The sequence below is a fragment of the Ranitomeya imitator genome, chromosome 3, assembly GCF_032444005.1.
Source record: "Ranitomeya imitator isolate aRanImi1 chromosome 3, aRanImi1.pri, whole genome shotgun sequence".
In the NCBI taxonomy this organism is placed as follows: domain Eukaryota; kingdom Metazoa; phylum Chordata; class Amphibia; order Anura; family Dendrobatidae; genus Ranitomeya; species Ranitomeya imitator.
This window is the reverse complement of record NC_091284.1, coordinates 27,720,114-27,747,513: the sequence shown is the minus strand read 5'-3', so window position 1 is coordinate 27,747,513 and position 27,400 is coordinate 27,720,114. Positions and strand designations below refer to the sequence as shown.

At 47.1% G+C, this 27,400-nt stretch overlaps 1 protein-coding gene across 1 annotated transcript; it reads right to left on the bottom strand.

Moving 5' to 3' along the window:
• Positions 1-1,193: 1,193 nt before the first annotated feature.
• On the bottom strand, positions 1,194-26,528 carry LOC138671534 (netrin receptor DCC-like). The gene is made up of 5 exons (XM_069759711.1): positions 26,218-26,528; positions 5,191-5,523; positions 4,288-4,359; positions 1,285-1,542; positions 1,194-1,198 (listed from the first exon to the last, which is right to left on the bottom strand). The coding sequence occupies exons 1-5, from the start codon at positions 26,516-26,518 to the stop codon at positions 1,194-1,196; spliced, it is 969 nt and encodes a 322-aa protein (XP_069615812.1). The 5' UTR covers positions 26,519-26,528.
• Between the last annotated feature and the right edge of the window lie 872 nt (positions 26,529-27,400).

Sequence of the window (27,400 nt, the reverse complement as noted above, 5' to 3'; positions counted from 1 at the left end):
ACACTCATATTTAAGTCACATGCCGTCCATTGCCTTGCGATCCTCCTTGAGATGGTTCTACTAAACTGATAGGACTTGATTTGGAAAGGCGCACACCTGTCTATATAAAGGTACCTTCATACTGAACAACTTTGTAACGATAACGATAGCGATCCATGACGTCGCAGCGTTGTGTTTGACACGCAGCAGCGATCTGGATCCTGCTGTGACATCGTTGGTCGGAGCAGGAAGGCCAGAACTTTATTTCGTCGCTGGATCTCCCGCAGACATCGCTGAATCGGCGTGTGTGATGCCGATTCAGCGATGTCTTCACTGGTAACCAGGGTAAACATCGGGTTACTAAGCGCAGGTTTAGTAACCCGATATTTACCCTGGTTACCATTGTAAATGTAAAAAAAAGACAAACAGTACATACTTACATTCCGGTGTCTGTCGTGTCCCCTGGCGTTCTGCTTCCCTGCACTGTGTCAGCGCCGGCTGGCCATAAAGCAGAGCACAGTTGTGACGTCACCGCTCTGGTTTACGGCCGGCGCTTACACAGTGCAGGGAAGCAGAACGCAACAGACACCGGAATGTAAGTATGTAGTGTTTGGTTTTTTTTACATTTACACTGGTAACCAGGGTTACCAGCGCTTAGTAACCCGATGTTTACCCTGGTTACCCGGGGACTTCGGCATCGTTGGTCGCTGGAGAGCTGTCTGTGTGACAGCTCTCCAGCGACCACACAGCGACGCTGCAGCGATCTGCATCGTTGTCTAGATCGCTGCAGCGTCGCTAAATGTGACGGTACCTTAAGACCTCACAGTGCATGTCAGATCAAAGAGTGAAAAATTTAAAGGGGTCTGAATAGTTTCCTTACCCACTGTACGTATTGAGCCATTGTCAAAATGTAAAATTTTTGCCTAATTAAAAAATGTAAAAAAAAAAAATGGTGCATTGTCTACACGTGCAGAGTAACATTTGTGACTTGATGCTATTTTATGCTCCTCTAGTACGTGGTAAATGACACGATTAGTGATGCAAATCATGATTAAGTCAGATTTATGAGTTGCAACTTTTTAAATAAGTACTGGCGGCGGTGTAAAAAGTGTTAAAAAAAAAATAGAAAATAGTGGAAGAGACGGAAGAATTAAATCTAAAGATGCACCAAATTTATCAATCAACATGACATGAGACATCTCGAATTATGGAAGTTAGTCTACAAGCAAAAATGACTTAAGAAGTTTTCTCCACAATGAATTTTTCAGTGGAGGCTCATTATATTCCTCACACACGTATACGTACCACCGCTCAGTCTAATGTCGGCTTTCCATGGATTTACAAATGTTGGATGAGACACAACACAAGTCACCGACGTCCCATTAATTCCACTTCTCCTGATGGTGCTGAAATCAGACCACGTCCCGTCCGGATTTTCTAGTTTTGTAGTGTTTATGTCATCTAAATTTGGGATCCAGGAGATTTCTGCAGGTGGATTCCCATCGATGGCTCCACACTCAAGAGATCCATCACTGTTTAGTTTTAAGAATGTAGACGGCTGAGCTGAAAATGAATGAAACCATTTTGTATGAAGCTATAACACACCATGGCTGTAGATCACTTGTAAGCAGTGAGTTATTATATATAAAATTATAAGATCAGTCGCCCCAGATCTGTCTCAATTTCATCACTGAAAATAATTTTCGTTTGGTTTGACGGCGCTGCTCACATATAAGGGGGCAGAGAGGGGTGCAGACATAGAATAAGAAATTCCTCCATCCCTATGTAAGGGGCTCTAAGGACTGTTGCTCGCCTCACCACTTTAAGAACCGACCCGATTCTCATTGAAACATGTGGATGTCTTAAAATTACTGATATGTTCTTGTGTGCTGCTGTGTTGATGCCGCTTTGTGCGCTGTTGTACAATGTGGATTACTTTGTTATAGGGAAAGAGTAGTACTGTAGTTAAGGGTAAGTGCAGTACCCCAGGGGGGACACTAGATGGGGCACCTTAGTGTATACCTCACTCATAGGAGGGGCCAGCCGTGGGTAAGACAAGATGAGAGTTCAGTGAAGACTGGGAGCTGAGACAGCTCAGAGGGGCCAGGGAGCCCCCGGCGTCCCGAGGGGCTTAAGAGCCCGGGACAGCGCAGCAGCTACACAGCGTTCTATGAAGGAGGCCCAGCCGTCCAGTGCCAGTGGGTCAGAAAGTTACAGCTAAAGAACTGAAGCAGGATAAAGACGCAGGTCGCTCCGAAAATGTGGCAGCTATCTACATGGGCTGAAGCCCTTCTGTCTGGGGCGAAACAGATGAGGGAATCCTAAGAGTAGTCATGCTGGACAGGGAGGATGGTGCAGTACCGAACGGTTCGGTACATCCTAGGGAAACCCTGGGAGGAATAAGTGAAGACACAGGGAAAGTAAAAGATGTGCACGATGTCGTACTCTGTGTTGATGCTCTAACTGATGTGGACGTGCTGCGATTGAAACCAAGTAAAGTTCTTCGTTTACGGTTTGAATCTAGACTCTGTCTCTTTGTGCTCAACCACACCTGCAGCCGAACTTCAACAGCCCTGATGGCACCCTGATGGGGCAGAGGGTGCAGCAGAAGGCATGCAACAAAAGAGACATTGTTTATATGTGACGGGAGGTCAGAGCGTGCTTAACCAGATATACTCAGCCATGACTACGGCCCTGGCGCTGCACCTCACACCTAGATGGAGATCCTTGATCCACCTCGACATCAAATCTTCTCCATGAAAGATTTCCTAAACTTATATTAGCATGAATATGATAAATGGGTATTGGAAGTCTAAAATAATATGCAGCCCTTTATTATGCTTTGTTTTTGTTTTTTAAACCATTTAAATTTCATTAAAACAGTACGGTGCTTAAAATACATATTGGAAATTGGAAAATACAAACAGTATTTACAGTAATGTGTCTCCAGGATCAGCGGCAGAACAACAGAATCACCTCTTCTCACCATCACCACAAAGTTACAAGGTATGCAGGTATATAAATATAAACATCTAGAAGCATTAGGGATGAGCAAACGTGCTTGGTGATTCTCAGCTATCACTGGAGTATCTCGGTGCTCGGATGTTCTCGTTATTCGGCAAGCAATGGGCGGTGCTCGATGTAAAACTCGAATCCCCGCCCCGTGTCTTTGGCACCTGTTACGCAGCCAATAAGCATGTGGGGATTGCCTGTGAGCCACTGTAATGCCGTAGCCATCTTGGATGTGGCATTACTGTGATTGGCTGGCCATCTGACATCATCAGGGGTTATAAAGGACAGGAGGAGGCCGGCTCGGCACACTGAAGCCATTACACAGCTCTGTGACACTTCTTATTGGAGGGAGAGAGTGATTGTCTAGGCCTGTGTGTTCACAGTATAACGAATCAGAGTCCTGTAGTGTTGATACTGGTGCTGAAGCTGAGCCATCATAGTAAAAAACCTTCCAAGTGCTAATCATTTGTATCACATACAATCTGCAGTTAGCCTAGAGAGGGAGAGAGAGTGGCAGGAGCAGGGAGAGTGACAGAATCCAGTCTGTAGATAGGGATCAGGCCTGTGCAGTCCTTTGGAAAATATATAGCTGTAGTTTTTTTTTGTAGCTGCTGCAAAAATTGAATATTTTTTTGATCCAGCAAGTATTACGTGCTTTGAGATCCTTTTTTGTGTTACATAACACTTGTAAAAATCACTGAACCATTTTCCTGGTCCACATTTCTCAGCCATACACTATTCATAGTGTGGAGTAATTTTCCGTGATCTCAGTGAAAAAAAGCTTTAAACATTTGTAGGCTTCCTTTTCTCAGACATACAGCGTTACGTGGTCTGTGAACATTTCTGTGATCTCTACAACTGAGAAAAAGAATTGAAACATTTTTCTGGATCAAATGTGATTGTCATCCATGTACTTTTGCTTTCTTCCTGCTACATTACAGTGGCGTAAACTCACAAACAAAATGCTTTGATTGCTGTTTAAAAATAAACTTGGTGCTTAATGCGTAAGCGTTAGTGATGAGCAACTACATTAGGCACTATTCGTTACTCGCATGAAGAGTATGGAATTCGGACTATTTGTTACTTGGCGAGTAATTAGGTATTTGCCTCAGTATTTTTGAGTCACCCGCCCCCAGCATGTTTGGTTCTTTATTTGCAGCCAATGAACCTGCTGGGCTGGCTTGCCAATCACAGTAATGCCGGCACAATCTTTGGTGTGGCATTACTGTTATTCGCTGGCCTTCCAGCGTCATAGGGACTATTTAAAGGGAATCAGTTACCACAAAATTCGCCTACAAACTAAGGCCACCGGCATCAGGGGCTTATCTTTAGCATTCTGTAATGCTGTAGCTAAGCCCCCGATGTAACCTGCAAGATAAGAAAATCAGGTTATATTATACTCACCCAGGGGCGGTCCCAGTTTGGTTCGGGTCCGATGGGCTTCACGGTCCGAGTTCGGCGCCTCCCATCTTCATACGATGACGTCCTCTTTTCTTCCTGTCATGGCTCCTGTGCTGGTGTACTTTGTTTGCCCTATTGAGGGCAGAGCAAAGTACTGCAGTGCGCAGGCGCCGGGAAAGGTCAGAGAGGCCCAGCGCCTGCACACTGCAGTACTTTGCTCTGCCCTCAACAGGGCAGATATAGTACGCCTGCACAGGAGCCACGACAGGAAGCAAAGAAGAGGACATCATTGTATGAAGGCGCCGAACCCGGACCTGCGACGCTCATCGGGACCGCCCCTGGGTGAGTATAATATAATCTGTTTTTCTTATCTTGCAGGTTACATCAGGGGCTTATCTACAGCAATCCCTTAGAAGAACTCCTGTCCTGACAAGGACAGGCCCCAAGTGTGCCCTGCTATGGGAGACCACCAACCAAAGTGTAACCCTAAATGTCTCTCTTCTCCCTACGCATTTCAACTCCGATGGGGGAGCATCATCAGGGGAGTTGTATAAAGAAAAGGAGGGTCCCCTCAAAAAGTCCTAAACAAATGCGATTCCATAGAGTCCGTATTAGTATCAGTCCGTACTAGATGGTTAAAGGGTCCCGCAGTGGCTATTTTTTAAATATTGCTTTCCTCTCCATCCCCGGGTCAAGCCATTAGTTTTTGCCAAATCTCCTAGTATATGTTATTACCTGCAGCGCTGTGACGTCACCTCGCCAATAAAAACAGTTTACCAGAAATCCAACATTACTCACCAAATATAACAAGTTCTGCCTGGTGGCCCATTATCTCCTGATTCTTAAACTTGGCTTTACATTGATAATATCCAGTGTCGTTAATTTGTACAGAGTCAAATTTTAGAACATAAACAGCGTTGTCTTCTCTCTGAGCCTCCATCTTAGAGTAGATCCCATCTCTGGTTCTTACAGGATCACACTGTTGTCCCGCTATTTTACACCAAGTAACATTGGGTAATTCCAGGTCACAGAGCCACACCAGGCAACTCAGGACAAGAGACTGCCCTAGTAAAGTGCCAGAGTTTTGGTTTCCTTCCATGGTTATTCCGGTTCTACACCATGATTTGTCTCCTAAGGAAAAGGACAAAATTAGTATTTGGCCGGGTTCAGAATGTCGTATTTCTCTGTACACATATGGATCAGAATGAGTGGACTGTCTGCAGTTCTTCTGACCCAAACTCACAGCCTCATAGGCACAAATCAGGGCTTTATGTTTGTGTTCTTCGGCTTCTACTCAGGGGTGTCCGAACAGCAGCCAAATTGTGATTATATTTTTCTATTATGTAATATTCTGTACTGCATCTACATGTACCTTTCTTTACGTTGATACACATTTCGGGGCTGACACACTACCTTTAAGATCATGTAGTTACATCAATCTCTCCAGTCTTAAGACCTCCTTGCTGTTCTTACTGCACCCAGTTTATCAATACTAAAATCATCCTGAGAAACTTCATGAATGAATGTGCACCAGATTCCTGCCTTTATTCGTTGTGTGCACATTTAACTGTTTTTGAATGTGAATCTGCCTCTCTCATTACTTTGCGCACAGAGTTGGGAGACGTATAATACATTGTACGTGCGAAAAAAAGTAGTTCGGTAGCGTGCTAGCCAGTAGAAAAAAAGAAATAGAGTGCTCTCAGTGTGAGAAACAAAATAGGAATCTTGTGGGTGTGATACATTTTAATGGCTAACAAAATATAGTGAATGATGTTACAAGGCAAGCTGGTACTAACCGGCAGCCTTCCTTCCTTAGAATCAGCGCGTGAAGGGCCTTAGATGACGTCGCGGCTTGTGATTGGTCGCGCGACCGCCCATGTGACCGCTCGCACGACCAATCACAAGCCGCGACGTCACCGAAGGTCCTTCACGCGCTGATTCTAAGGAAGGAAGGCTATTCCTATTAGGAATATACTCACCCTCGGACGCGCCCTGCTTCTTTCCGGCAGCCTTCCTTCCTAAGAATCAGCGCTTGAAGGACCTTCGGTGACGTCGCGGCTTGTGATTGGTCGCGCGAGCGGTCACATGGGCGGTTGCGCGACCAATCACAAGCCGCGACGTCATCTAAGGCCCTTCACGCGCTGATTCTAAGGAAGGAAGGCTGCCGGTTAGTACCAGGGCGCGTCAGAGGTTGAGTATAGCAATATTTTTTATTTTAATTCTTTATTTTACACTTAAATATGGATTCCGATACCGATTTCCGATATTGCAAACATATTGGAAATCGGGATCGGAATTCCGATACCAGATTCAGAAGATCGCAGACCTCATGGCCGACCCCACACAGGGGTCGGGTCGGGTTTCATGAAACCCGACTTTGCCAAAAGTCGGCGACTTCGGAAAATGGCCGACCCGTTTCGCTCAACCCTAGTAATGAACACAGGCAAGGTGTGATACATGGACATTTAAATAAACTAACACTGAGCTTAAAGAGAGAATCTTTAATTAGGTTAAATTAAACAAGTGGTGTGAAAGTTTTATGGACCCATATGCATGTGAGATAAAAGAGCTCATGGTGCCTTTATTGTTTATGAATTTACACCATTTTGGACCAATATATCAACTCATTTAGACATTCAGTGCAGTCCATGATATTGGATAAAAAAGCAAAGGAAACATCTAATAGCTTGCAGGAGAATACTTTTCTGCCCAATGATGACAGAAGGAGTGATACCTTTATTGACTAACCAGAAAATAATATGTTTGCAAGCTTTCAGAGCACAGTGGCTCCTTCTTCAGGCAAGATTTAAAAAAAAAAAAATGTAATCTTGCAATGTAATGTAAAATATTGTTATCTTGCCTGAAGAAGGAGCCTTTGTGCTCTGAAAGCTTGCAAACATATTATTTTCTGGTTAGTCACTAAAGGTATCACTCCTAGAATACTTTTGTCATCATTGGGCAGAAAAGTATTCACATCGATTTTTCTGGCTAACACGGTACCACAATACTATTTGTCATTGTACATCAGCTTGCAGGAGAGAAAGGCGATTCACGGCCTGGAGAACAACAAGGAGATCACTATTAAGCCTGCGGATAAAGGTGGTGCCACAGTTCTTCTTAAAACAACCGACTACATCAAAGAGGCACACAGACAACTGAAGGATATACAGTACTACACCAAACTGGATGATGACTGTTGTGAATTCCGTTCTTGGGCTCCCTCCGGTGGTTGTAAATGGCACTTTTGTGAATTCTACCCTTGGGCTCCCTCTGGTGGTTTTGAGTGGAACTGCCGCTCCTTGGGTTTAGCTTTAGCAGCTGCTTTCACTAATCGTCTCTCCTGGCTCTGCTATTTAACCTAGCTCTAGTCTTCAGCCTATGCCACTTGTCAATGCTTTCAGGCTGGATTCACATCTCTGCTTGGATTCTCCTGGTTTCCTGACCAGTTCTGCAAAGATAAGTTCTGGCTTTGCTCATTTCAGTCCACATGTTGTGGACTTATTGTTCTGTGCATTCGATTTTTGTCCAGCTTGTCATTATGGATTTTTTCTGTTAGCTGGAAGCTCTGGGAAGCAGATTTACCCTCCACACCTTTAGTCAAGGGTGGAGATTTTGTAAACTCTGTGTGGATTGTTTTGTAGTTTTTATACTGACCGCACAGTATCCTTTCCTGTCCTATCTATCAAGCTAGACTGGCCTCCTATGCTAAAATCTGATTTAATCTCTGCGTATGTTATTTTCTCCTCCTCTCACCGTCAATATTTGTGGGGGGCTATCTTTCCTTTGGGGATTTTCTCTGAGGCAAGATAGGTTTCCTGTTTCCATCTTTAGGGGAAGTTAGATCTTAGGCTGTGCCGAGGGGTCTAGGGAGCGTCAGGTACCCCCCACAGCTATTTCTAGTTGTGCTGCTAGGTTCAGGGTCTGCGGTCAGTACAGATACCACCTCTTTCAGAGCTTGTCTCATGTTGTTCCTAAACCACCAGATCATAACAGATGACCCAACTCCAAAATATCTGAGGAAGTTGAAAAGAGTCATCAAATATCTGTGTACAGACTCCGTAAACCTTCTGGACTTAATACCTGAGAATCCAAGGATGGCAACTTTCTATATGCTTCCCAAGATTCGTAAGCCAGGCAACCCAGGGAGGCCAATAATCTCAGGGGTGGGAACACTCACTGAAAAAAATCTCAGGGTGGGTAGAAAACATCCTTATGCCGCTAGTAAGGAAGACAGACAGCTATATACAGGACACCACAGACCTGCTGAATAAGCTATCCACGATAGGTCCCCTCCCCAACAGCACCATCTTAGCCACCATGGATGTTGAATCCTTATATTCTAACATCCCACTCGAAGATGGACTAACCGCCTGCCGAATGTTTCTTGAGGACAATGGGATCCCTTCCGAGTCTTTAATACACTTACCAGATTCATCCTCGCACACAACTTTTTCTCTTTCGGTGAGGAGCTATATTTACAACGCACTGGTACTGCTATGGGAAGTAAAATGGCACCCCAGTATGCCAACCTCTTCATGGCTAAACTGGAAAATTACTTTTTATCATCCTGCTCCGTCAAACCCTTTGCCTATTTCCGTCACATCGATGATATCTTAATAATATGGACTGAGTCCGAACAAGAACTTCTAAATTTCTATGACAAATTCAACAAATTTCATACTACCAACTTGACATTTGACCACTAAAAAAAAAAACTTTCTAGATACCACCACAAAAGTCCAAAATTGCTCGTTCCAAACATCAGTGTATCGGAAACCAATTGACCGTCCCACATACCTCTGATGGGACAGCTTCCATCCTAAACACATTAAAAAATCCATTGTCCACAGCCAGGCCATCAGATATAACCGTATCTGTTCCAGTCCTAAGGACAGGGATGAACACCTAACCCAGCTTAAAATGTCATTTTTAATCAAGGTTTCCATCCCACCTGCATTGATGATCAGGTCAAGTACTTCAATATGGAAAAAAAATGGAAAATCATTGTGTACCTCTGGTAGTGACCTAGAACCCAGAGCTTGAAATTCTGAGAAAAACAGCTATGAAACTTCACCATATCCTACACAAGGATGACTGTTAAAAATATTATTCAAATACCCCCCTTGTTATGTTACAGGCAACCTCCTAATTTAAGAAACATCATGATCCGAAGTTCAATGCCCTCAGATTCACCAAGAGGGACATATCCTTGCAATGGGAAGAGATGCAAAACCTGCATTCATATAGAGAACAATGACAAGATTCAAATCCCCAACACACAGCAGGACTATAAGATCCCCGGGACATTCACATGTTCCTCTTCCAATGTGGTGTATTTAATTCTATGCAATATATGTCCTGTGGGGGCCTCTATGTTGGAGAAACAGGACGGAGGCTGAGAGCAAGGATGAGGTCTCATCGCCATACAATTACAGACAAAAAACCATTTTGTCGTCGTCTTCTTCGGGGTGGTCTTCAGGGTCATCGTCTTCAGGGTCATCTTCTTCCGGGTGGTCTTCAGGGTCGTCATCTCCAGGGTCGTCGTTTTCCGGGTCATTGTCTTCTTCGGGGTGGTCTTCAGGGTCGTCGTCTCCAGGGTCGTCGTTTTCGGGGTCGACGTCTTCATCGGGGTGGTCTTCAGGGTCGTCGTTTTCCGGGTCGTCGTCTTCTTCGGGGCGGTCCTCAGGGTCGTCGTCTTTAGGGTCGTCATCAGGGAGATCCAGAGTGATTACCAAAAACCATTTCAAAAAGCTTGAACTTGGAAATGTAGCAGGAGGTACAAGAGCCAATGGAACTACCGAGGACCAGCTGATGGTACTGGAACTGGTTACTAAGCAGGAGGAACCCATGCCAGAAAGCACTACCAAGGACCAGCAGATGTTGGTGGAACTCAGATACCAAGAAGGAGGCACCTAAGTCAAAGGCTCTGCCTGGAACCAGCTGATGTTACTGGAACCCAGGGGGACATATTCAAGAATGACTTCCAATTACTAATGGTACTGGAAGTCAGATAGGCAGTAGAAGGTACGCGTGACAAAAAAAGTTGCAAGGCCGCGAGCCGGCCGAAGTTACCGAAACCCACAGTCCTACAGGGGGAGCTTGTCCGATTGGCACTACGGAATCAGCCTTCATTGCCAGATCCCACAGCCCACATAGGAAGCACCTAAACTGCAGGCACCATAGAGTCAGCTAACCCGACCGCAACACGACAAGACAACATATTGGAGGCAAAGTGACATTGACACTACCCAGAACCAGCTGGCGGTGCTGGAACCAGGCTGGGCAGGAGGGAGTACTCGTGCCAAAGACACTGCCGAGAACCAGCTGACGGTACTGGAACCCGGATGGGTAGCAGAAGGTACAAGAGCCAAAGATACTGCTGAGAACCAGCTGACAGTATTGGAACCCTGATGGGTAGCTGAAGGTACAAGAGCCAAAGACACTGCCGAGAACCAGCTGACGGTACTGGAACCCGGATGGGTAGCAGAAAGTTCAAGAGCCAATGGAACTACCGAGTACCAGCTGATGGTACTGGAACCCAGTTACTAAGCAGGGGGTACCGTGCCAGAAAGCACTACCAAGGACCAGCAGACGTTGGTGGAACTCAGATACCGAGAAGGAGGCACCCAAGCCAAAGGCTTTGACTGGAACAAGCTGACATTACTGGAACCCAGGGGGACATATTCAAGATTGACTTCCAAAGAAACAGCTAATGGTACGGGAAGTCAGATAGGCAGCAGAAGGTACGCATAACAAAAAAAGTTGCAAGGCCGTGAGCTTTCTGGAGTTACCGAAACCCACAGTCCTACAGGGGGTGCTTGTCTGATTGGCACTACAGAACCAGCCTTCATTGCCAGATCCCACAGCCCACATAGGAAGCATCAAAAATGCAGGCACCATAGAGTCGGCTAAGCTGACCGCAACCCGACAGGAAAACGTATTGGAGGCAAAGTGATATTGACACTACCTGGAACCAGCTGGTGGTGCTGGAACCAGGCTGGGCAGGAGGGAGTACCCATGCCAAAGACACTGCCGAGAACCAGCTGACGGTACTGGAACCCGAATGGGTAGCAGAAGATACAAGAGCCAAAGACACTGCCGAGAACCAGCTGACAGTACTGGAACCCGGATGGGTAGCAGAAGGTACAAGAGCCAATAGAACTACTGAGGACCAACTGATGGTACTGGAACCCGGTTACTAAGCAGGAGGTACCCGTGCCAGAAAGCGCTACGAAGGACCACCAGACGTTGGTGGAACTCGGATACCGAGAAGAAGGCACCTAATCCAAAGGCTCTGCCTGGAACCAGCTGACAGTACTGGAACCCAGGGGGACCAAGATTGACTTCCAAAGAACCAGCTAATGGTACTGGAACTCAGATAGGCAGCAGAAGGTCCACATGAAAAAAAAAGTTGCAAGACCGCGAGCCGACCCGAGTTACCGAAACACACAGTCCTACAGGGGGAGCTTGTCCTTTTGGCACTACGGAATCAGCCTTCATTGCCAGATCCCACAGCCCACATAGGAAGCACCTAAACTGCAGGCACCATAGAGTCAGCTAACCCGACCGCAACACGACAGGACAACGTATTGGAGGCAAAGTGACCTTGACACTACCCGGAAACAGCTGGCGTGCTGGAACAAGGCTGGGCAGCAGGGAGTACTCGTGCCAAAGACACTTCTGAGCAGCAACTGGCGGTGTTGAAGCCCAGAGTAAGTACTAGAAACAGAGTGGAGGCAGAGGCGTAATTGGAGCAAGTTTAAAATCTGTAGTAGTGTGAGTGTGGACTGAGCAGGCAAAATTGCCGGACACACAGCAGGGGAGCAGCTGGCGTTACTGAAGCCCAATCACACTGGGGCATGTGCTGACTGTGCAGATCGCACTTCTGAGCAGCAACTGGCAGTGGTGGAGCCCAGGGTCAATGCTAGAAACAGAGTGGCGGCAGAGGCATAATTGGAGCAAGTTTAAAATCTGTAGTAGTGTGAGTGTGGACGGAGCAGGCGAAATTGCCGGACACACAGCAGGGGAGCAGCTGGCGTTACTGAAGCCCAATCACACTGGAGCATGTGCTGACTGTGCAGACGGCACTTCTGAGCAGCAACTGGCAGTGGTGGAGCCCAGGGTCAATGCTAGAAACAGAATGGAGGCAGAGACGTAATTGGAACAAGTTTAAAATCTGTAGTAGTGTGAGTGTGGACGGAGCAGGCGAAATTGCCAGATACACAGCAGGGGATCAGCTGACATTACTGAACCCCAATAACACTGAAGCACGTGTTGACTGTGCAGATGGTACTTCTGAGCAGCAACTGGTGGTGTTGGAGCCCAGGGTAAATACTAGAAACAGAGTGGAGGCAGAGGCGTAATTGGAGCACGTTTAAAATCTGTAGTAGTATGAGTGTGAATGGAGCAGGCGAAATTGCTGGATACACAGCAGGGGATCAGCTGACGTTACTGAACCCCAATAACACTGGAGCATGTGTTGACTGTGCAGACGGCACTTCTGAGCAGCAACTGGTAGTGTTGGTGCCCAGGGATTACCGTTCAGGTGGTAGAAACATGAACACAACATGAGACCTGGATACTGTTGCCAACCAATTATTTAATCTGTAAGAGGACTGGCAAATTCCTGCGAGAATCCAGGCCTTGTTCATTTTCAGAAAAGTAAGCCGGTCAACGTTATCGGAGGATAGTCGCATGCGACGGTCTGTTAGTACACCACATTCGGCACTAAAGACGCGTTCCGATAATACACTAGCAGCAGGGCAAGCCAGCACCTCCAATGCATACTGGCTAAGCTCTGACCATGTATCCAGCTTAGAGACCCAAAACTTGAAGGGGGAAGAGCCGTGTGGGAAAACACTGAGAGGGCAAGACATGTAGTCTGTCACCATCTGACGGAAATGTTGCCTCCTGCTGACTGGAGCCGTCTGTGATGGTGTAGATGCAGCGCCCCAGAGACCTGGTCGTTGCAGTAGTGTCGCTATGCCACTAAGGGGAGTGATAGTACGTCTGATGGCACTAAAGGAGTTCACCTGACCAGGTATCACAAGCACACATTACACTTCACACTCTGGCCACTAGGGGGAGCAAAAGGTTTTATTTATTAGGCCACTCCTCACACTGGTAAAACTAGGGGTTGGATAGGAAGTTAGGGAGAAGCTGGCTGGGTTTTGCCCAGGCAATATCCCGTGGCAGGGGGTGTTGCGGGGAAGATTCAGAGAGGTCCCTGTCAGGCGTGGGAACCTGGCAGTGACTTAGCGTCAAGGACAGATCATTACAGAGCCGCGCCTGCACTACCTTGCGGCGGCATCTAAAGAAAGGACACGAAGTGAAGGATATTGTGGACAGTGAGAAACGAGATCAAGCACAAAGGAGATCCAGTAGGAGTCGTGCCCCGAGAACGGCAACATCCTACTGAGGCGCGTAGCCGGTGACCGGAACACCGAGGAAGTAACTGACTTTATGCCTTACTTCAAATACCGCAGGACAGTTAATTATAGGTTGGCTGTCTACCATACATCACTTAAGCAGACACAGGGGGCAAGCGTGGAGAGGGGCGTCTCTAGGGTTCCAGAATAGCTCCGAGCCTTCCCGTCAAACGGGTGCGTCCTAGCCATAACAAACTTGGGGGATGGAGAATAGAAAGAACAATAAAGAACGAGAACAGAAGTTGTGAGGACTATCCCGAATGCTCAGCAGAGAAGCACTACAACACACAGGCACTAGTGGTAGGCAAAGATTTCCACCTGCAAAGGGAACTCTGGATGTGCCTTCGGACCGGCCAGTTTCAGACATCCCCTCTCCTCACCAGCCTCTCATCTTCTCACCTCAGCAGCCTCCCCTCTCCTCACCAGCCTCTCATCTTCTCACCTCACCAGCCTCCCCCTTCTCACCAGCCTCTCATCTCCTCACCAGCCTCCCCTCTCCTCACCTCACCAGCCTCTCTTCACCAGCCACTCATCTCCTCTCCTTAGCAGCCTCGCCTCTCCTCAGCAGCCTCTCATCTCCTCTCCTCAGCAGCCTCCCCTCTCCTCACCAGCCTCCCCTCTCATCTCCTCTCCTCAGCAGCCTCTTATCTCCTCTCCTCACCAGCCTCTCCTCACCAGCCTCTCATCTCCTCTCCTCAGCAGCCTCGCCTCTCCTCAGCAGCCTCTCATCTCCTCACCAGCCTCCCCTCTCCTCAGCAGCCTTTCATCTCCTCTCCTCACCAGCCTCTCCTCACAGCCTCTCATTTCCTCTCCTCAGCAGCCTCGCCTCTCCTCAGCAGCCTCCCCTCTCATCACCAGCCTCCCCTCTCATCTCCTCTCCTCAGCAGCCTCTCATCTGCTCTCCTCACCAGCCTCCCCTCTCCTCACCAGCCTCCCCTCTCATCTCCTCTCCTCAGCAGCCTCCCCTCCCTTCAGCAGCCTCCCCTCTCCTCAGCAGCCTCCCCTCTCCTCAGTAGCCTCCCCTCTCCTCTCCTCAGCAGCCTCCCCTCTCCTCTCCTCAGCAGCCTCTCATCTCCTCTCCTCAGCAGCCTCTCATCTCCTCTCCTCAGCAGCCTCTCATGTCCTCCCCTTAGCAGCCTCTCCTCACTCACATCAGTAGACTCCTCTCTCCTCAGCAGCCTCCCCTCTCCACACCAGCCTCCCCTCTCATCTCCTCTCCTCACCAGCCTCTCATCTCCTCAGCAGCCTCCCCTCTCCTCTCCTCAGCAGCCTCTCATATCCTCCCATTAGCAGCCTCTGTTCACTCACATCAGTAGACTCCCCTCTCCTCAGCAGCCTCCTCTCTCCTCAGCAGCCTCTCATCTCCTCTCCTCAGCAGCCTCTCATCTCCTCTCCTCAGCAGCCTCCCCTCTCCTCAGCAGCCTCTCATCTCAGCAGCCTCCCATCTCCTCAGCAGCCTCCCCTCTCCTCAGCAGCCTCCCCTCTCATCTCCTCTCCTCAGCAGCCTCTCATCTGCTCTCCTCAGCAGCCTCCCCTCTCCTCACCAGCCTCCCCTCTCATCTCCTCAACAGCCTCCCCTCTCATCTCCTCAGCAGCCTCCCCTCTCCTCAGCAGCCTCCTCTCTCCTCAGCAGCCTCTCATCTCCTCTCCTCAGCAGCCTCTCATCTCCTTTCCTCAGCAGCCTCCCCTCTTCTCAGCAGCCTCTCATATCCTCCCCTTAGCAGCCTCTCCTCACTCACATCAGTAGACTCCCCTATCCTCAGGAGCCTCCTCCCTCCTCAGCAGCCTCTCATCTCCTCTCCTCAGCAGCCTCTCATATCCTACCCTTAGCAGCCTCTCCTCACTCACATCAGTAGACTCCCCTCTCCTCAGCAGCCTCCTCTCTCCTCAGCAGCCTCTCATATCCTCCCCTTAGCAGCCTCCCCTCTCCTCACTCACATCAGCAGACTCCCGTCTCCTCTCTCACCTCACTCCTCTCTGCAGCTTCCTCTGAGTTTTCACACACTGCCCGCCTCCTCTCCCTGCTCACCGCCGACTTCAGTATCTTCTCCCACAAACATGACATGCTGCTCTGCAGTCTGCTCCTACATTAAGAAGAGCGTGCAGCGTGTCACATGACCGGCGTCAGGACCATGATGCACTTGGGCCTGCTACTGCTTAAAGGTACAGCCAGGACTGCCACTAGGAATTTTGGGGCCCCATACTGGCAAAATGTTCGGGGCCCCTTAAGACTCCGCCCAGGCTCCACCCCAGCTCTGCCTCCACCCCTTGAACTGTCAACAGCCCCACTGCTGTCTCTTGGAAAAACTCCACTTCTCACCAATCACACATTAACAGTTCTCATCACCAGATCACACACATAGACAGCAGATTTTGTTTTGGCCAAAGGCTTTTTAATCTGCCACGACGACAAGGTAGACTCTATTGGCTGGGCCCTACTCTACTCTAACTTATTAAACATTAGTTAAAATATGCAATACAATTTAGGCATATTTTTATTCATTTTTCAATTTTTCAAGTGAACAATAATACCACATACAAGGGACAAATACCACAACACCATGACCAGACACCATATTATCACCACATAGTGACCTATAATACTATCTACAAGGAACAAATACAGCCACACCATGTACAGACCACATATTACCACCACAGTGACCGAACAATATCACATACAAGGGACAAATACCACCGCAGCATGTACAGACCACATATTATCACCACACAGTGATCGAATAATAGCATATACAAGGACCAAATAACACCACACCGTGACCAGACCACATATTACCACCACATACTGACCAAATAATAGCACATACAAGGGACAAATTCCGCCACACCATGACCAAACAACATATTATCAACACATTGTGACTGAATAGTACAATACTGATCATTAATAAAAAAAAAATACTATCACTATAAGTGCCATTATACACAGGAGATCTGTACTTAGTATGCAGTGTCTGTGTACAGGTAATACAGTGGTCACAGGTGCCATTATACACAGGAGCTCTATATATAGTGTCAGTGTACAGGTAATACAGGAATCACCAGTGACATTATACACAGGAGCTCTGTATATAGGGTACAGTGTACATGTAATACAGTGATCACTAGTGACATTATACACAGGAGCTCTGTATACAGTGTATGGTGTCAGTGTGCAGGTAACACACTGACTCACCAGTGATGTCTGTAGCTGAAATCCTTCATCTTTGCCTTTCTTTTAATTCAGCGCAGACCGCCATCACATCTTTCAGCCAGGACTCGTCTCTGCATAAAATAACACAGTTATCTAGAGCACCGCTTCCAGAGCACATTCCCCACTTTTTCCCTTTCTCCTACACATCTGAATACAAACCTTCACCCACCATTAATATATAATTGGTTATTATGCAACCCACCATTCCAAATATAAATTATAATCCGCCACTGTGCCCCAACTATCTCTACATAACCACTTTCCCTATTTAATATAAATTAATTAGCACCTGTACTCTTTCCCCAATTTATTACCAGTCACTTTATCCTCAATGACCCCACTATGTACCTCCCGCTCTAACCCTTACCCCAATTCATTATAGTTACATGCCCCTTCTGCCTCAATTCATTGCCATGTCTTCTCTCTCTCCCACTCTCTATTCATTATCAACTGCTCTTCCCCACCCTCAAAATTCATTATTTGCTCTCCCTACCTTCAATACACCATTTGCTCTCCCCACCCCCACCTTCAATTAATTTGCCGTCCCGTCCCTCACAGTCACTTGATGTTCAGTCCCCATCACCCCCACTTCATCATTTGCAGTCCACCTTCATCATTTAGTCCCCTATCCCCCTTCACTTCATCTGCAGTCCCCCTTACTTCATCATTTGCAGCCCCCTATAATTTCATCATGTGCAGTACCCCCTCAAACACAATTCATCATCTGCAGTCTCCATCACTCTCACATCATGATTTGCAGTCCCCATCATTTGCAATCCCCATCACCCCCACTTCATCATTTGCAGTACCCACCATTATTTGCAATCCCCACCACCCCCACATCATCATTTGCAGTCCCCAGCACCCCACATCATCATTTGCAGTCCCCATCACCCCCACTTCATCATTTGTAGTCCCCTATCCCCATTCACTTCATCTGCAGTCCCCCTTACTTCATCATTTGCAGCCCCCTATCATTCCATGTGCAGTACCTCCTCAAACACCCTTCATCATCTGCAGCCCCCTATCATTTCATCATGTGCAGTACCCCCTCAAACACACTTCATCATGTGCAGCCCCCTATCATTTCATCATGCGCAGTGCCCACTCAAACACACTTCATCATCTGCAGCACCCTATCATTTCATCATGTGCAGTACCCCCTCAAACACACTTCATCATGTGCAGCCCCCTATCATTTCATCATGCGCAGTGCCCACTCAAACACACTTCATCATCTGCAGCCCCCTATCATTTCATCATGTGCAGTACCCCCTCAAACACATTTCATCATCTGCAGCCCCCTATCATTTAATCATGTGCAGTACCCCCTCAAACACACTTCATCATTTGCAGCCCCCTATCATTTCATCATGCGCAGTGCCCCCTCAAACACATTTCATCATCTGCAGCCCCCTATCATTTAATCATGTGCAGTACCCCCTCAAACACACTTCATCATTTGCAGCCCCCTATCATTTCATCATGTGCAGTGCCCCCTCAAACACATTTCATCATCTGCAGCCCCCTATCATTTCATCATGTGCAGTGCCCCCTCAAACACATTTCATCATCTGCAGCCCCCTATCATTTCATCATGTGCAGTACCCCCTCAAACACATTTCATCATCTGCAGCCCCCTATCATTTCATCATGTGCAGTACCCCCTCAAACACACTTCATCATTTGCAGCCCCCTATCATTTCATCATCTGCAGCCCCCTATCATTTCATCATCTGCAGCCACCTATCATTTCATCATCTGCAGCCACCTATCATTTCACCTTGTGCAGTACCCCCTCAAACACACTCCATCATCTGCAGTCTCACTTCCCCCCCCCCCCCCCCACCTCACCCATTTAAAAAAACAAAAATGTTTTTTATACTTACCTCAGTCGTTCCCGGGCTGGCTAGTGTTGTCAGCAGTGAAACAGCAGCTAGAATGTATGGGCTGCTGAGAGGACCTGACAGGAGCCTCTACATTCTAGCACATTCACTATAGAATGTATGGGCTGAAGTCAGGACCTGCAGGGAACCCAAACATTCTAGCTACAGCCGAGCAGGAGCTGCGCAGCTGACTAGGTGAGACGGCCGTGCACAGCTCCAAGAAGGCTCCTGGGCCCCAGCGCCGACATGTGTGCCGCAGTGCATGGTATTTTAGTGCACGATGGGGCCCGATCAGTAGAAGCACAACAATTGGGCCCCGGATCTGCGGGCCCCTCTGTGTACTGCTGCTGACCGGGCCCCATACAGCAGTAAGGGCAGTAATGACCTGATGGCGGCCCTGGGTACATCACCCATTTCTGGATGCCAGATGCACTAACAAGTAATTCACTGATAGTAAGTGGCCCTGCGCCCGAGACCCCCTCCCCCCGCAGCAGCCGGGACTGAGGTGGGTGGGCGGGGCGACCCCGAACTTTAAAAAAAATTTTTTTTTTAACTTGCTCAGGTGCCGCCCCCACATCGTCCCGCCCTAGGCACATGCCCTCAAGTGCCTAGTGGCAAATACGGCCCTGAGTCTCCGCCAGCCTGAATGAGAGCATTTCAAGGGACAGTAGTTTTGCAATGCCAGCATTCAGAGCCTGTGCTCGAGGGTGGTTTGCCGAGTATGGGCACCTTTTCTCCCATGCCTGTTCTACCGATGGCTGTACACTGGCCTGGAAGTGGGAGGATGACAGGGATCGTGGTGCTGTGGGTGGAATGACACTGTGTCTCTGTACAACAGTGCCAGAGGTTCTTCCATGGCGATCCTGTGAGGAAGCCGAACGAGCTGTGTGTGAACTGGAGGAAGAGGCTACAACACGAGCTGAAGAGGTGTTAAGTGGCACTGTAGGTTGGTTGGCCTAGGTCTTCAGTGTGTCTTTGTAACTCCACCATGTGCTTGGTCCGCACATGTTTCCACATATTTGTGGTATTGAGGTTGCTGACACTTTTCCCTCTTTTCACTTTTTGATTACACAGCTTGCATTTGACAAAGCAAATGTCATCTGCAACTGTGTCAAAAGAGGACCAGGCACTGCAAGTCTTGGGCGCGCCCTATTTGAGTTTTGGAAGAGGCATGCTCCTAATGGGTGCCGATGTGGAGGCTACAGGTAACCCAGGCTGCCCCCTCCCTCTCCCTCCTTTTTGGGCCATTCGGGGAATCTCTTCCTCAGAGCTGCTCCCACCACCTTCCTGTACCTCACGCCATGATGGGTCAAGGACCTCATAATCTAAACTACCCTCTTCCAACAATTTCTTCTCCTGGGTAGTCTCGGCAGCACCGTACGCACCAGAAAGTGGCACCTGAGTCTCATCATCAGATGCGTACTGAGGTGTACTGAACATAGGCACTGGCCCACCCGCCTCTTCAGATTCAGAGAGACAAAGCAGTTGCGCATCACTGCATACTGCCTCTTCTTCAATTTATTGAATGCTGCTTAGCTCTTTCCAAGCCAAGAGATTCAGAGAACAGAAGTAGAGATGGCTCCTGTCCAGAGCTCTCTGACTGCCTGGGCAATTTGGCGGGTGGTGAAGAGACAGATGGGTGCTCTTCAGTGCTCTGGACCTGAGAGGATGTGGCACTAATTGAAGTCGATGCGTTAGCTGCCATCCATCCAACAACGGCTTCAATTTGTTCCTCCCGCAGCAGTGGGGTATGGCGAGCTTCTACAAAGCTGCGCTTAAAGGACTGGGGGATGCTGAGTCACTGGTGCTCGCAGCAGGCACAGAATCCCCACGTCCTCTCCCTGCAGAAACTCCACGCCCACGACCATGTGCCTTACTCCCTGCCTTCTTCATTTTGGTAGACTGATAAAGATAGGCAGAAAAGTACTAAGGGCTTAGTGTGCTTATTCCAGAACAGCTGCTAACAGGTATAAGAAACACTAATTTTATAAAGTGTGGACCTGACTTTAATATGAGCTAATGTGGCCTACTGTAAAGTGGAGTGTTTGGTGAACTTTATTTAGGTTTGTTTGTTTTTTTTAAATGGATGTGCCCAAAGATGTCAAACCGATAGTATCACAAAATTTTTGTAGCTATTACAATGCAGGAAGGTAACTTACAATGCAATAGATGAGGCTCCAAAAAATAGGCTAATACTAATCTGGCTGGGGTTGCAGGGCACAAGGCTGCAGAAAGGCTCCTCTATCTACTCTACATAGTGTTTGCACACAATCTAGCTGGATACAGATGGAAACACACTAATAGGAGAAATCAGGAAAATGTGCAGCAGCACTAATGCAAAAATGTAACAGTATGAGGCAGTGACGCACGCTGAGCGGACTACAACCAGATGTGGCTGTAGAACAGACTACAGCGTGAGCTGCACTCACACACAGAGACCTCGCAGACAGCGCTGCAAGGCAAAAAAAAGCTTCTCACACAGCGGTTGCTAAAGTAGCCCGGCTAAAGCACAATGATGCAAATCATTACCTGAAACTGTCACTCAGTCAGAACAGCAGCGTCCTGTCCCTAACTGAATTCACAGCAGAGTGAACCCAAAATGGTGGCGGTGGCTTTTATAGTGCATCATGACATCATTTCAGCAGCCAATCACAGCCATGCCATTAGTTACATCCCTAACATGCATAACAGGATGTGCCCACACTTATTAGGATTCTTTATTGGCTGAATTAAACCAAACTGGCTCATTCCATTATGGGAACTTCCGATTCCGGTATTCGATATTGTAAAAGTATCGGAACTCAGTATCGGAACTCCGGTACCGCGAATATCGGTCGATACCCGATATTGCAGTATCGGAATGCTCAACACTACTCCTGACCATAATAATATCATCAAAAGAAATAGGAGTAATAGGTCCAAATGTATTGGCTACATTTATTGATCTTGTGCTGCTTTCCCAGACCTCAGGCCACCTGACTATGCTTTTGTTTTGCCCTCTTTACCTCATACTGTGCCTCTGACCCTCCAGCCAGTTGCTGCGGAACCGGGGTCTGCCTTAGAGTGGTACCTGGCGATTACCAGCAGCCACGCCTATCTCACCATCAGAGACTCTAACGAATACTCGGTAGTAGCTTAGTTACGCCCCTTCTATGTAAGCCTGGCTCGTGATACAGTGAGTCCACACCCACCAGAAGGGTTGGACTGGAAGAATTGACTTTAGAGGCCCACCTTATAGTTATATGCAAATACCTGTTACCTGCATATTCCACTATATAGTGAACAAATAATACCACATACAAGGGACAAATACCGCTAAACCATGGCCAGTCCACATATTACCAAATGAAAGGAACAAATATCGCCAGACTGTAATAAGGTGGCACGGGGTGGCAGCCATGGGCGAGTCCTCTAACAACAGTCAGTGAGCACCCCGGCAACTTGCTCATTTAAAGTCAAATAGAGTTCCTTGTATAGCATGTGTAACATGCACCACAGCACACTCTCAAGCTTTGTCAAATTCCTTTTGGCTGCTATCATATAGGCTGTGCAAATCACTTCAGAGAAGAGTTCTTTTTCCAACAGTTCAACTTTAATAAACAGCAAAGCATCCATCAAATCAGCAGCACAGTTCACACAGAGTGGCATCTGTCCTACGGACAGACCTGATTCTTCCTGACAAATTTTTCCATCTCCTGCACTTACTTTGTTCCACACATGGAAAAGGTGCTATGATAGCTCTCTCAGCTCCACCTGCCCCCGTCATGGACCTCAAATCCTCCTTGAGTTGACCTCTGTCACTAGTTACCATCCACACTGGTTCACATCCTGGGACTCCCTCCAGCCATAGCCGCTCCATTCTTCCAGCTACTGTATATAAATCTAGTATTCTACACGTATCTTGCCTTTGGGCAAGCTGCCCGGGAACTCCTCACTAACCAGGAAGTCTTTCTCCTATATCCCCTGCTGAGTGATGCTCTGTGCCCCTCTCATCTACTTAACTCCTGTGCTGCCTGTAACTAACTAACACGTATCTATCCTATGCTCTATTTCTACTGTGCCACCTCTATTCTAATTCTCTTATACTAATCTATCCTTAAACTAAAGCACAATACAACACATTACAGTACATGACAAATACATTACAGTGCACATTAATAAACAGCAGATAACCACACATTACATTAGCATTTCTAAAACATCAGAGTGCCGCATTAGACACATGTATAAAAGTCCAAAGGCGGGGTGGTACGGGGCGTACCAAGTCACCCCCTTACAAGACCATGATCAGACCAGATATTGCCACCACATAGTGACCGAATAATACCACATACTGTACTAGGGAGAAATACAGCCACACCGTGACCAGACCATATTACCACCACATCATGACCCAACAATACCACATAAAAGGAACAAATACTGTCACACCAAGACCAGACCACATATTACCACCACATAGTGACCAAATACTACAATACTGATCATGAATAAAAATTACAATACTAACAACACTGTTATTACCACCAGTGACATTATACACAGGAGTGTATAGTGTACAGTATAGTGTATAGTGTCAGTGTATAGGTAATTCAATGATTATACACAGGAGTTCTGTATATTAAGGGGGCCTAGACAGGGCAAGGGGAACTAGTCAGGGGGTCTAGCCAGGGCCAGGGAACCTAGCAAGGGCCTGGTGGCCTAACCAGGGACCTAGCCAGGGCAAAGGGCCCTAGCCAGGGCCAAGGTCCTAGGGGCCTACGTCCCTTGTCCCTGGCTGTACGCCTTAAGTCCCTAGGCCTAGCCCCAGGCTCATGCCGCATCCACAGCAACATTAGAAAGAGAAAAAAAGATCCTTCTTACCTGCCTGCACTCCCTGCGCCAAGCAGCATCCTCTTCTTAGATCTGGTGCGCTCATATTAAAATGGCCACTGACATAGCAGACGTCATGCGTCCCCTGCGACAGGCACACAGAAGTCAGCCCATCTGCCTCTGCTAGGTCAGCAGCCTATTACGACGGCAACAGGGCCATACATTTCAACTGAACGTGCATCTAAGGACACACATTCATTTGACACCAGCGGGTCCCCTCTGCGTCCTGCTCGGAGGCCCACCATAGCTCGAAGCTCACCGACCCTGGCCACCAGCGTTACACTGTGATTTCTTAAGTCCATGTTGAAAATTCCTCATGTACTAGTGATTGTTAAAAGGCTAACATTGATGAACATGCTATGCCATGTGTAGTCAGTTGCACACATGGACAGACCCGTGTCTCAACTTAAAGAGGAGGTGTATGGTAAGCACTAGTGATGAGCAAATATACTCGTTACTCGAGATTTTTCGAGCATGCTCGGGTGTCCTCCGAGTATTTTTTAGTGCTCGGAGATTTAGTTTTTATTGCCCCAGCTGAATTATTTACATCTGTTAGCCAGCATAAGTACATGTGGGGATTCCCTAGCAACCAGGCAACCCCCACATGTACTTATGCTGGCTAACAGATGTAAATCATTCAGCAGCGGCAAGAAAAACTAAATCTCCGAGCACTAAAAAATACTCGGAGGACCCCCGAGCATGCTCGATAAATCTCAAGTAACGAGTATATTCGCTCATCTCTAGTAAGCACACATGCCATTGCTGCTAGAGAAGATTGCGACAGGAGAAGAAATAAATCTTTTCCTCGGCTGACTGAGCACAGAGGTCTAAGGTTGAAGAAAATAAAGGAGATTTTAGTATTGGAAACTGAGAGGTACTCTTGATTTGGCTTCAGCGAGATCCAGGTCAGTCTACGATTCGCCAACTTGGCATGACGTCATCTATTCGGTATGCACCGCACTGATGACGTCTCACCAGTCTGGCTAATTATAAGCCCAGGAGGCACGTAGTTGATTCAAAGGATATGTTATGTATTTATTTGATCGTTCGTGATCGCTAATACACGCTTGGCTTAAACAATAACTTGGTATGGCACATTGCTATATACTACGTGGGCTGTGTTATATACTGTGTGGGCTGTGTTATATACTACGTCTCTATGCTATATACTACGTGGACTGTGCTATATGCTACGTGGCTGTGCAATATATTACATGGCTGGGCAATATACTATGTGGCTGTGGTATATACTGTGTGAGCTGTGCTATATGCTACGTGGCTGTGCAATATATTACATGGCTGGGCAATATAGTATGTGGCTGTGGTATATACTGCGTGAGCTGTGCTATATACTACGTGGCTGTGCAATATATTATGCGGCTGGGCAATATACTACGTGGCTGTGTTATATACTGCATGAGCTGTGTTATATACTACTTGGGCTGTGCTATATACTACATAGCTGTGCAATATACGTGGCTGGGCAATATACTATGTGGCTGTGCTATATACTACGTGGCTGTGCTATATACTACGTGGCTGTGTTATATACTATGTGGGCTGTGCTATATACTACGTGGGATGTGCTATATACTACATGGGCTGTGCTATATACTACGTGGCTGTGCTACATACTACGTGGCTGTGCTATATACTACGTGGCTGTGCTATATACTTTGTGGCTGTGCTATATACTACATGGGCTGTGTTATATGCTACATGGGCTGTTATATACTACGTGGCTGTGTTATATGTTATGTGGCTGTGCTATGTGCTACGTGGGCTGTGCTATATGCTATGTGGGCTGTGTTATATACAGGATATCAGGATACCTTCCGATACTTGGTGTCCCATTGACTTGTATTGGTATCGGGTATCGGTATCGGCGATATCCAATACTTTTCGGGTATCGGCCGATACTATCCGATACCGATACTTTCAAGTATCGGACGGTATCGCTCAACACTACTCCTTACACATTGAGCCCCATATATTGCTCCATACTTAATGTTCCCCATATAATGCTCTATATAGTATATAATGGGCCCCATCTAATGCTCCATATATAATGAGCCCCATATATTGCTCTATACATAATGAGCTCCATATATTGCTCCATACATAATGTTCCCCATATAATGCTCTATACAGTATATAATGGGCCCCATATATTGCTCCATACATAATGGGCCTCATATGATGCTCCAGTATGTGATGGGTCCCATTTGATGCTGAGCAAGCGGCGGGGGGACCCACTTACGGTTTTGGCAACAGGCCCCTATAGCGCGCCAGTGTCCCCGATGGCAAGTGGAGATCCCTGCCTGCTCAGGTCGCCGGCACTTGCCCGGGTGCTGACTTCGACCCTGCTTATGAGCTACTATAAATTACAGTTCACATGATTACAATGAAAACCTATGGGACTCACCAAAAATATTAAGTTCTACCGGGCTTCCCATTATCTGCTGATTCTTAAACTTGACTTTACATTGATAATATCCGGTGTCGTTAATTTGTACAGAGTCAAATTTCAGAACATAAACAATGTTGTCTTTTCTCTGGGCCTCCAGCTTAGAGTAGATCCCATCTCTGGTTCTCAAGGGATCACACTGTTGTCCCGCTATTTTACACCAAGTAACATTGGGCAATTCGAGGTCACAGAGCTGCACAAGGCAATTCAGGACAAGAGGCTGCCCTGATAATGTGCCAGAGTTTGGGTTTCTTGCCATGGTTATTCCAGGTGTACATGATGATCTGTCTCCTATGGAAAAGAACAAAATTAGTATTTGGCCGGGTAGAGAATGCCGTATTTTACTGTACACATATGGATCAGAATGAGTGGACTGTCCGCAGTTCTTCTGACCCAAACTCACAGCCTCATAGGCACAAATCAGGCTTTCATGTTTGCCTTCTACTGTTTTAAATTAACAGCCTCTAAACAGGGGTGTCCGAACAGCAGCCAAATTTTGATTGGGTTTTTTCTTTTATGTAATAAGTAGTGATGAGCGAATATACTCGATACTCGAGATTTCTCAAGCATGCTCGGGGGTCCTCCGAGTATTTTTTAGTGCTCGGAGATGTAGGTTTCAGCTCTGCAGCTGAATGATTTACATCTGTTAGCCAGCATAAGTACATGTGGGGGTTGCTAGGGAATCCTAGTAATAATCTGTACTACATCTACATGTACCTCTGTTTACTTTGATATGAATTGAATATGAATGAGGGTAAACTGATTACATTTGCTGATGACACAGAGCTAGGAGGGATAGCTAATACTAGAGAAGAGAGAGAGAGGATTGAAAAAGATATAAATAAACTGGAGCAGTGGGCAGCAACTAACAGAATGGTTTTTAACAGGAAAAAATGCAAAGTACTACATCTGGGCAATAAAAATGAAAAAAGCATATACAGAATGGGAGGAATAGGGCTAAGCAACAGCACATGTGAAAAAGACTTGGGTATACTAATAGATCACAGACTAAACATGAGTCAACAGTGTGATGCAGCAGCAAAAAGGGCAAATGCAATTCTGGGATATATTTACAGGAGCATACAGTCTAGGTCACGTGAAGTCATTATTGCCCTCTACTCCTCTTTGGTCAGGCCACATC

Coding starts and splice junctions, on each gene's coding strand:
- LOC138671534 (XM_069759711.1), bottom strand. CDS start 26,518: ATGGCAAGAAACCCAAACTCTGGCACATTATCAGGGCAGCCTCTTGTC. Junction 5,524..26,217: donor GGTAGAACTTAATATTTTTG/GTGAGTCCCATA, acceptor CCTTTTCCTTAG/GAGACAAATCATGGTGTAGA. Junction 4,360..5,190: donor GGCAGAACTTGTTATATTTG/GTGAGTAATGTT, acceptor CTTATCTTGCAG/GTTACATCGGGGGCTTAGCT.